Below are 11582 nucleotides of genomic sequence, written 5' to 3'. Positions count from 1 at the left end.
GCTGACGCCCAACTAATATCACCTTCTCCTGGAGAGCATCCCTCTCGGAAGATATCTCTCTCTCATGCCGTTTGAGTTCTCTTCAGAGTCTCTGGCTCGAAGCTCCTCCCGCAGCAGAGTGAGTTCTTTCTCAAACTACACAAATCAGATACGAGATGTTAAAACACTGGGATCTGGCAAAACATTCAGATAAAGGCAAATGGGGACTAGGTAACCTGCTCAGTGAGGAGAGCCTTCTCACGCTCGAGGCGGGTCACCTCGACCTGATACCGGGTGAAAGTCCGATTGTAAAGCACCTTAGCCTAAAGCCACAAAAAAGGATAAGTTAGAAAGAAAAGGGTCGAGGCAACAGAGACCCGAGTAACAGACTAGGAAAGCAAAGATTACTTGCTCGCAAAGCCTGCTTATTTCACCAAAGACGAGGGAATCATCGACCTCAAGAACTCCCTCGGAGACTGTTGGGGGTCTTTCGGGCACATCTCCGGCTTTGATAGGCATCCCCGCATCAGGAGATTCTTCACACGGGGTGCCCTACACTCCTTTAAAAGGTAGGGTCGTTTCTTGAGGAGAATCAATCAGGACCACAGCACTGGCAAGGTCAGTCAAGGCCATCCCTTGTCCATTCAGGGTCCCTGAACTAGGCCCCTCCAAATCACCTAACGAAGGCACCTCAGATTGAGGAGAACTCTAACCACCGACCAGCTCGGGGGTAGAACCAGATATTTCCTCAATTTTCTCTCTGCCACAAAGTGGGGCTGCAACAGCATCAATCTGCGGCTCAGAGGCCACCATCTCTACGGCCCTAGGATCGGTCAGGTTTATCCCTCCCTCGGGCGTCATCGAGAAGCTGTTTTCCTCCTCACCCTCAACTCGAGGGTTTCCCGACGTTTTGGGGTTAGATCTGCCGAGTCGGCCTTAGTCTCTTCTTCCTTAATCCTCTTAGATTCGGAAGGTCCGTCCAACGGATCCCCTTGTCTTTTCTTCCCTTCATCGGGTACCAAAGCACCTTCCCCGCCGGGTAAATCTCCCTTCATCAAGAGGACTTCCCCCAAACCTACACAAAGGCAAGAGGTAAGCGCAGGGAACAAGAGCGTCGGCAGTAGCGATTTAAGTCGAAAGGGATGACTACGGCAAGGGTAGAGGCTCACCCTAATCCTTGGCTTCCCACCGGGACTGGGATAAATCACTCCACACTCGCTTAGCATACGGGCAAATCGAGTATAGATGACCTACCCAATCCTGGAGGTCCTAAACCATGTCGGGGTAAATTGTTGCGGCTACAGTAACAAAAAATAACACATGTTAAGTGCTTGAAAGAACATAGCTGAAGAGAAGCAAGGGAAGGCAAGGTAGCATGTCTACTTATGCTCCACATTCCACCTCTTGGGGAACGATATCTTTTCTGCCGTCGAAAGTCCTAACTCAGACAAATCGGCTTATCCATCCCCCATTTCCGAGCTCCTCAGTACAGGCAAAGAGGGACCTCGGGGCTTGGCAGCGGAGTTTGACTAAACCCCCACGGAAGAGACGGGGGCTGTACATTCTGCTCAGATGATCATGTTCACGTAGTACCTGATCATGTAAACAACGCGCCAGAATGAAGGATGGATCTGGCCAAGGGTCAGTTGGCAGTGTTGGTAGAAGTCGAGAATCACGAGGTCGGTCGGGGGCGAAGATGGCCCCACCGGCCATAGAGTAAATGGGTAGGTATACACACCAAGGAAACCTATTTTGTGTGTCGTAATGTCCTCCTCCATAGAAGGGATCTCCACAAGCACAGCGCCCCGCCAACGACAATCGGCTTTCACTCTTCCGATGCCTGTTATCGAGCTAATATATCGAGTCACGGGCTTGCTGCACCCCGGCTTTGAAGAAGGTCTCTCGGCCCTAAAATCAGAAGCCATCGCGAAAGACCCTGGAACATATTCCTCCACACAAAGAGACATCGTCACTTCACCTTGAGATAGGAGCGAAGAGGACGAGGCCACAGCCTCCTGAGAAGCGGAAGCGGAAGTTTTCACCATTTCTAGAAATTTTCGGAAGAAGAATGAGAGTTATGTTCCTAAGAAAAAGCGAAAGCAAAGGAAGAACGAACCTTTTATGAGGTTTGGGAATACAATGAGTTGTAGAAAATAAGAAGGGGAGTATGTATAGAAGCCCTGCATGCGCATTGAAGAAGGCTAAGAGACAGCCAACTGCCATAGTCAATGCGAGAATCTTCAGGGGCTGCGTGTGCATCGTGTCTTAGCGCCTTGTGCCTGACGTCGTTACAAGATCATCGGAGGGGGAAGAAATTCAAGGTCATTTCTTATCAATTTCCCTCTAAGAAACGCGGAGACTATCTGTGTACGGTAAAATTGGGGGTGACCAATTTCCTCGTCATTATGGTGCCCCGCGAAGGTGCTTCTCGAGGTTCGAGACCGAGGTCGAGGCTTACTGTCAAGGGTCGTCGGGGCCCGATCTCGGGGCAATGCAGACCAACGACTATATTAGAAAAAAGGGTAGTTCCCAAGATACTTGGGTAAGACTGACAGAGCCTAGCGAGCTATCCTAAACCCAATGTAGGGCGTCAGGACATCATATCTAGCTGTCTCATCCCCTTATCCGAGTAGTTAATGTATTTTGTACTATGTTAAGATCCCCTCCTATATAAGGGGCATTCCTACCATTCTTGTAAACCCCGTTGCTCCAGCTGTTCCATAAGAAATATAGAAAAACACTCTCTTTTGCTCTCTCATATATTCTCTTGATATTATTGCTTTCATTTATTATCTTCTTATTTGTTCATCATTTATTGCTTATCATTGGCCATAACAAGCCCTATTTAATCATCTCATAACTGTTAGCACTACCCCGGTTACCCTCAACAACTCGCGGCCGAGTCCCGGGATCAACCTCGAGGCCCAGAATCGACAAGCCCAAGGTAAGCAACTGGTCTATCGGTTTTGGTTATAGCTCCCTCCTTACTTTATTTCGTCTCTAAATCTCATATACTTAGCATCAATTGCTTATCAAACTAGCATAAAAATAGATCACGTATTTTTAGAGTTCCATCAACAAATTTAATTATTATTACCATTTTCACGGTAAACAAGTACTCAACTCAAGAGATTATTTTATTTTCTCGGGAAAACTATCACAACCAAAACAAATTCAAGATAAAATAAATCAAATCCAAACACTCAAAATAGAAAAGAAAAAAAAATAATACACTCAAAACAAAAATAAAACAGAACCTAACTCTTTCCCAGTCTACACGCCATCTTCCTCTCTAACTTTTTCTCCACGATTTAGCTTTTTCGTCGCTATTCAACACGCCTATCAGAAGTGAGCTTACAATCATAGATAGTTGGTGTTGGTAAAAAATTCTGAGCTTTCTTTTTTCTTTTGTCTTTTTCTCAAGGGATTTCAAAGTACTTGTGCCAAAAAAGAAACAAAGCAAGTCATCGTAAAAGACATAAAGGAACAATACAAACAAACAAAAAACAAAGAAAACCGTATAATTTTGTTTATCTACGTGCAATGTTAACGTTAAACCAATAAATATATATATTATATATGTCTTTTGCGTACAACTTTATCATTTGATCACGGTTGATTTGTATATATATCACTTCAATTTATACTTAATTATGGTAAAGTAATTTAGTGTAATTAATGAATGCAAGTAAGTTTTCTTTCCCCAATTGTAGTAGGAGGTCTGCAAATCTGCAACTCTGCGAGGAATTAAATTGCGCATGTCAAAAAAATTCAATAGCTGAACAATTTGATGACAAAATATATTTTTTTTGATTTCCCATCCGGTATCCGGTACCCGCATTGAAGCCCGACTATATCCGAATTCGCGCTGCATAGGGCCCCATTCGGGGAAGCGCACTCCCTACCAAAGATATTTTCATATCCAGGATTCGGATGATAAATACTCATTGCAATGTAGTATTTGAACCCAAAATAAAGCACTAAACACGAGAGCGGCCTTCTCTAATGAGCCAACTTGCTAATTTCTTTTCTTCTATTTTTAATTTTTATGTATTTGACTAATAAATATGAGTGATTTTGACAAAGTAGGCTGTAACTAGGTTAATGGAGTTGATAATTTCCATTTAGACTCAGCAAACTTATTACATTTCTCTAAAACTTATTTACCTTTTTTGCGATGTCAACTGTCAAGTTAGATAGAAATGGAAGACGTGAAAGCTGATCCATTGCAATATGTATGTCCGTATTTGCACGTCTGCATGTAATATTACTTTTTTTTCATCTTAATTAAGCTGATGCACCAAACGTAATGACTATCTTATAAATAAAAGGAGAATAGGTCTTTACTTTTTGTCATTAATTTTGGGGGCTAGAGGAAGAGAACCAAACAAATTTTGCACTCTTCCTCTTTGAACCAAATGTTTCAGTTTGGGAAAGAGGCCTCCCTTTTAGGAAAATGAAATTACACACTTCTCGTTTAGTTCGTACCAAAAACACTAAGGATTTAAGTTTTTTCTCCTTTAACTAATCATTGGACTTCAAAATGATATACTGTCATATATAGTAACCTGCAACTAAATGACATCCTAATTAACTTTCTGTTTTGACCAATCAATTATACAGAGCTATCTGATAAGACATGAAATAAGGGGATATTATTTTCCTTCATGAGATAATATTTTCTTAATTTTGGTCTTTTACAAATATTCTTATACTAGTTGGGAAAAAACTACTTACATTTATCGGGGGCAAGACGTTTTTTATTACAACTATCTATCAACACTAATGTAAAATATTATTTTGCCTTTTGAAGTCAATTTTACTTCTAAAGAAGTATATTTACAAATAATCAAGGCTGGAAATAACAGATATTCACACTTAATTTGTTATGTAAGGTTCCTTCTTGGAGGCCCTATCCTCAGGGAGGAAAATCAAGTGGCGGATAAAATCGCCAAACAAAGCGTAGAGATAAATACAAAGCTATTTTGATTTATGATTCAATCACACTCTCTTTTGTAACAGATTTGCAAGCAACAAATCATCATGGACTAATACCTTTCAACATGTAGGAAGAATTTTACTAGTACTAATAATGCTATCTTTTCAATCCAAAATCAAAAAACAAAAAAGTAAAACACGGGTAGGCTATGTTGTCCTTACTCTCCAAAAGTGTTGTATTTTTGAGTATATGACACAGGTGAGGGAGTGTTTTGGAAAGTCCGCGTAACATATATAGCTGGTAGGTAGAATGAGTGAAAAAGCGAGCAAAAGAGATCAAGCTAAACTGCTATTGTGGGATGAGAGTATGTGTTGAAATGAGATAAGCATAAGAAGACGGTAAGTATTAAATTCCTTTTCCATTCAATATCCACACTAGCTATATTTATAGTTGCTGAGCATGCTCAACTTCCCAGGCTAACCTTGGCCTCTACACCTTGCGCATCATTGCACTTCACTCGTGCCCTAAAGAGTTGTCTTTATGTTATTGTGCAAGTACTTCTTTTCTCCTGAGTTGCAGCCTTTGGAACTTGTTAGCATCGACAAAATTTGAAGTCAGGCATATGAAAGTATTAGCTTCTGAGATTAATTTGTAAAATATCCCTTGGAAGATGAGCCTTGTATTTTTCTTCACTCTGTCGCTGGCGCACTATTTCCGCTCAAATATGCTGGCAGCAATTCTGGTTTTATATTCTGAGGTAAATCTCATATCTATCTGAGTAATTCTTTCTCCAGTTCATGTTAAAAGAAGAAAAGCAAAGGCTTAGAGATGGTCCCTGGTTACTTGTATTTCTATTGAGCCTGGACTTGGTTGTTTAATTTCCCAGCAACTTCAATACTTTGAGCTGTTAGGTTTTGCTGAACTTTATCTCATTGCGTTGGGTGTGAGTGTTCATTCGTCCATTACTAAGACAACTTGGGTCATATGCAGCATTTTGGGAACACATTCTAGTACCCACGACAGAAGTATGAGTTGTCTACTTTGTTTGTTCTACCTTTTAGTTTGAGTGATGAAGCATATAAATTGAGCTGTACCACCAAGGAAAGCATACTGAGACTTTGTTCTCAAAAAGTATACTGAAACTTAGAGGCATACGAGTTTACGGTCTTTGATTTGTTAGTTCCCTTTACATTAGGATTTGTTCGAACTCTGGATTTGTTCCCTTTACATTAGGCTGTCCATGCTGACGTCTGCTTTTTGGAAATTGTGTTGTATCACTAGGGTTATCGTGTATTTATATTGTTAATTAGCATGATTTGAGGAGATTTGATTATATTTAGGAGATCTGATTTTATTTTGATTTGATAGCTGAATTGATTGTGTAGAATTATTTTATTTCTTGAATTAGCATTAGGAACTTTGTATAAATTCTCTTGCTCATGGGATGTAAACATACACTATACACTGAAATACACGAAGCTTTTTCTTCTTCTCAAAATCTACATGGTATCAGAGTCATTACTGTCTTTTTGACGGGAGTTATCTCCCTCGCAGCACTAAGGTTCCTTTTTTATCAAAGAGGTCGAGTTTTCTCTCTCTTGTTGGCTGTCCGCAACACAAACTTCTTCTGGTTTCCTTCTGATTGGGCTGAAATGTGGAGACATTCAAGGAGACGGTTTCTGGAGAAATCTTATCTTCGGATGAAATTCAGCTTCTCTGTCGCCTCTAGCCAAACTTGACTCCGCTAATGCTGCCAAATCCAATCATGTGCAATCAAGTACTATCTTTGCTGATAACATTAATTCTTGGAACGATTCTAGTGCAAATAGACACATGACAGACTCTTCTAAAGGCATTCAAAATTATTCTCCCGTGTCCCAAAGGAGATAATATTAAAATAGCTAATGGTTTTTTAACACCTAATATTAAACTACCATATATGCTCCATGTCCCTGAGTCCCCTACCAATCTTTTATCTGTTAGTGCCATTACCAAATGTCTAAACTGTAAAATCGATTTCTTTCCCGACCATTATATTTTTCAGGATCTTCAAACAGGGAAAAGGATTGGCAGTGGTAGATTGCGTGATGACTTTTATATATTAGATGGGATTTAGAACTCTGGTCAAGCCTTTTTTAGGGAAAGTAAGGATGTCAACCAAGAAACAATACAACGGCATAGACGGTTGGGACACCCATCATTCTTTATTTTGAAGAAGTTATATCCCGATTTATGTTCAAGGATTCGATTTGAATCTTTGTTCTGTGATGGTGTGTGAATATGGCAAGCATACTAGAAACTCTTATCTTGTGAGTGATAATAGAAGTGCAACTCTGTTTATGACTATTCATTCTGATGTATGGGGTCCTACCCAAACTGATTCTTTGTTTGGTAGTCGATGGTTTGTTACTTTCATTGATTGTTGCACTAGAATGACTTGGGTATATTTGTTAAAAGCCAAAAGTATAGTTTTCTCTTATTTTCAGTCATTTCATAAGATGATTTGTACTCAATTTGATGTCAAAATAAAAATCTCGATAACTTACAATGATAACGAATATATGGATAAAAGATTTGGTGCTTATTTGGAGTCCAATGGGATAGTTCATCAGACTAGTTGTCCTTACAATAGTGCACAAAATGGGGTCGTTGGAAGAAAAAATAGGCATCTGTTAGAAGTAGCAATATCTCTTATATTCACCATGCCTCTACCAAAACCTTGTTGCGGGGATGCTATTCTAGCGGTTGCCTATCTTATCAACAGAATGCTATTTAAACCCCTCAATTTTCAAAGTCCTCTGGAAACTTTAAAGGGTAAGAATGAATATATTGTTCCTCTAAAGGTGTTTGAGTGTGTTTGCTTTATCCACACTATAAATTCTGGGAAACTTGATCCTAGAGCTATAAAGTGTGTTTTCATAGGGTATTCTCCGACACAGAAAGGTTACAAATGTTATCATCCTCCCTCTAGGAGATCTTTTGTTAGCATGGATGTTACCTTTCGAGAATCTGAGCCCTATTTCAATATTACCTCATCACCTCTTCAGGGGGAAGAGCAGTAAGGAGGAAGAGGTGATTCTACCTAATTTCATTACTGGACCTCTTGATGACATTGTCACAAGGGAAAGTGAAATTGGAGAAAACATTCAGGGGGAGACTATTGGGCGTTTGGATAGGCCTGATTTGAAAACTTACTCAAGAAAAAATAGAGCAGAAGAAGCCATTATGCAATCTACCGAAGCAGAACCTTCTTCTATTGGTGAGTTATTTACATTTCCTAATGATTTAGATGAACCTATTGCTCTCAGAAAAGGAGTCAGATCTTGCATCACCAAACACCCTTTATCTAATTTTGTCTCCTATAATTCTTTGTATTCCTCCTACAGAGCCTTTGCCTTGTCTATTTCTTCTGTGTCTATTCCCCAGAATTGGAGGGAAGCTTTTGCAGATCCTAAATGGAAGCAAGCTATGATTTTGAATAAATAAAGGCCTTGTAAAAAAAGAGACATGGGAACTTGTTACTTCACCACCAGACAAGAAGTTGGTAGGCTACAAATGAGTCTTTACTGTGAACACCTAATTTTTGCACTATTTAACACCTCCTAAAGTTATTAGTGTTTTGTTATTTTAATTATTTTTCTCAATTTTTGTGTTTTTAATTGCATATTTCCTATCATAACATACTAAAAAAAATAGTTCTTTCTTCATTTGTGCATTTTAAGAATTAACTAACTGTTCAGTTGGTGAATTAATCTAGTTAATTGATCATTAGAATAAGTTGTTTAATTAATTTATTTGTGTAAAATTAGTTTAATACGTAGGATTAAGGAAGAAATTTGGCCAAATTTGAAAGAAAAAGTGTCCAAGAGTGCAAGATAAAGGACTGCCATTGAAATGGTCTGAAACTACGTCGTTTCACTAAATGAAACAAGATCAAATCATACTCATCCATTCCATCTTGATCCAATGGATCTCATTCACTCTTGGCTTAGGTATTTAAAGCCTCAAAATCTGAAAATTGTCCTCATTTTCACCCATAATTCTTTTTTCCTTCTTCTCTCTTCTCTCTCTCTTCACTCTCTCTACGCCTCCCTAGCTCCGCCCGCCGCCGCCGGCCGAAAATCGCCGCTGCCGGCGGACCACCTCCAAACACCTCCAAATTCACACCATGTAATCTCCACAACTTCCTCCTTCCATATCTCCAAACCAAATCCTTCAAAAATCCCTCAAACTCCTTGAATCTTAGATCTATGAAACTTTCCCGTCACTTTTTTGCTCAAATTCTTGAAGCTCCAACCACTACCACCCCACGATACTTACATCAATGGATAGAGCTCCTCAAGACCTAGCTATTGATGCCAATTTCACCATGAAAATCTGGCGATCAAAATCCGGCCAAATTCCGGCAACCTCCCCGAACACCCTCTTTTGGCATACCATCATTTTTTCGGCCACTTGAATTATAAAACGGTAAAAATCCTATTATTTTTCGTGGCTGATTTTTTATTTTATTTTTATTTTTTCAGATCTTATTTTTGTCTATTATTAATTATTTTAGCATTAGTTTTTGAAGTTTGAAGTGTCAAATTTTCTGTTTTTGCACTTGTTGAAGTAGTAAAATAGTTTTGTGTTGATAAAAGTGAGGTAGTGAAAAATATTTAAGAGTATATGGTACTTGTTTGATTGTTTATTTACTACTTCAAGACTCTTTGAGTACAACACTCAAAAGTCAAATTGTTTGGTAAGAAAATGTAGACCTTTGGACAGTGTTTGGATAAAAGTTTGTCTCTGAATAGTGGAGAGCAGATTTTGTTTGAAATACTTGACAAGATTTGAACCAGAAAGTCTGGCATTTTGAATTTAAGAGCAGATTTTGTAGAAAAATCTGTCAAAAAGATTGATTTTTAATTTTTTTGAAATAGCTGATTGTTTTGATATAAAAGGAGGACACTCCATCTTACTGAGGGAGCTCTACACACAAAAAAGAGAAAAAACAGTAGCTATAATATCCTTTAGCAGATTTTGTAAGTTGATTCTTAAGTGAAAAACTTGTTTAAGGAAAATAGAGTAGTCTTGAAAGATTTTTCTGAAGTTACATAATTGTACTGTTTTGCTGGGGTATTTCTAATTTATTTTCTTGGGTTTGAATCTGCCGGTTGTCGCTGTCTTTTGTTGTTGTTGCTGCCCGTTTAATTGTTTTGCTGTTGATTTTGGAAAGAGCTGACTCTGCTGTATTTGTTCTTCTTTCTGCTGTCCAGGTAATTTTCGGACCATGTAAACTCATAAAATCGAGTTGGAATGAAAGATAATGACGTTGGAAAATATTAGTAGCTTTATCCTTCTATTGTAATTCATTTTTATATGCTCTTGAATGTTTGATAATGTTATAACGATATGTTAGTTAATTAAATTGTGTTAAACATCTTTAATTATTTTTATTTTTCCAAAGCATTAGATATAATTCCACTGGCATTTGGTTGTCTGAAAGGAGCATATATATTAAAATTTGAATCCTTGTAGCCATGTTTGTCCCTTTGTTGTCACCAAGCTAAGTTTTCATTATTATTATTATTATTATTATTATTATTATTATTATTATTATTATTATTATTATTGTTATTATTATTATTATTATTATATTTTAGAGTCCCAATAATCTTTTTTTTTATCTCTTAAAAAATACTTATTTAGTAAGGTAGTTAAGTTGTAGATTAGAAAGACAATCTGTAAACTTATTTTTGTAAATAGTTGGCTACGGATTGCAAATAGCAAGATATGGCCAAATCTGTAACATAGCTTTAAAAGGCCATATCTGCAGATTTAAAGTCCAAAAGCATATGGGCTTTTGGATTTTGTCTTGGACATGAGCCCATTTGACTCTATCAACCCAATAGTGGGTTGCCTCATTCAATGTCAAGACAAGCCCACATCTTACTAGTTTTAAGCAATGTCAATTGATAATTTTCTCGCATTACTCTCATCTTTTAAATTAGTACTCATAACAATAATTTTCTCTCATTAGTTAAGTTGTAGATTATTATTCAAATCTTTTCTTTAATTTTTTTTTTAAAATAAATAAAAACGGACATAAGAAAAGCATAAAAATCAAATAAACCACAGTTTATCCAAGTTTAATTCAAGCCAAATGTAGTCAATAAAGCGACCGTGCTAGAACCACGGGACTCAGGGAATGCCTTACACCTTTTTCCCAGTCAACAGAATTCCTTACCCGGACTTTATTTTCGCAGACCAATAATAATAGAGTCAAACCTTCCTTTGAATAAGGATTCAAATAAAAGGTGACTTGGAACACCAGTAGAAATCAATTTCAAGTGGCGACTCTGTAAATAAAATAATCCCTACTTCAAATTTGTCACTTTAATTGTAAAAGCTATTTAACCCACAATCCATAATATTTTACACATTATCTCTTGAAGGGGTAAAAAGGGGTGTGACAGCTCTGGCGACTCTGCTGGGGACATACTCAAGAATTCGAGCTTGTACATTGACTTTATTTGGCTTTATTAATTTTTTGTATATAACTGTGATCTATTTGGGCATAATGTGCTATTTGCTTGCTCTTTACCGCTTTGATATTGTTGAACTATTTTATAAATTGTCTTCTTGCGCACCCCTTTGAGTCTTCTGAATACAACCTCGGGAA

The 11582-nt window shown here is 38.0% G+C and overlaps 1 protein-coding gene across 1 annotated transcript; it reads left to right on the top strand.

The window, feature by feature from the left end:
- The first annotated feature begins 7479 nt into the window (after positions 1 to 7479).
- LOC142163395 (uncharacterized) lies at positions 7480 to 8404 on the top strand. The gene is made up of 2 exons (XM_075220677.1): positions 7480 to 7761; positions 7841 to 8404. The coding sequence occupies exons 1-2, from the start codon at positions 7480 to 7482 to the stop codon at positions 8402 to 8404; spliced, it is 846 nt and encodes a 281-aa protein (XP_075076778.1).
- Positions 8405 to 11582: the final 3178 nt, after the last annotated feature.

Source organism: Nicotiana tabacum, chromosome 8 (genome assembly GCF_000715075.1).
Source record: "Nicotiana tabacum cultivar K326 chromosome 8, ASM71507v2, whole genome shotgun sequence".
Classification (NCBI taxonomy): domain Eukaryota; kingdom Viridiplantae; phylum Streptophyta; class Magnoliopsida; order Solanales; family Solanaceae; genus Nicotiana; species Nicotiana tabacum.
This window is presented reverse-complemented; position numbering and strand designations above follow the sequence as displayed.

Coding starts and splice junctions, on each gene's coding strand:
- LOC142163395 (XM_075220677.1), top strand. CDS start 7,480: ATGGATAAAAGATTTGGTGCTTATTTGGAGTCCAATGGGATAGTTCAT. Junction 7,762..7,840: donor AATATATTGTTCCTCTAAAG/GTGTTTGAGTGT, acceptor GTGTTTTCATAG/GGTATTCTCCGACACAGAAA.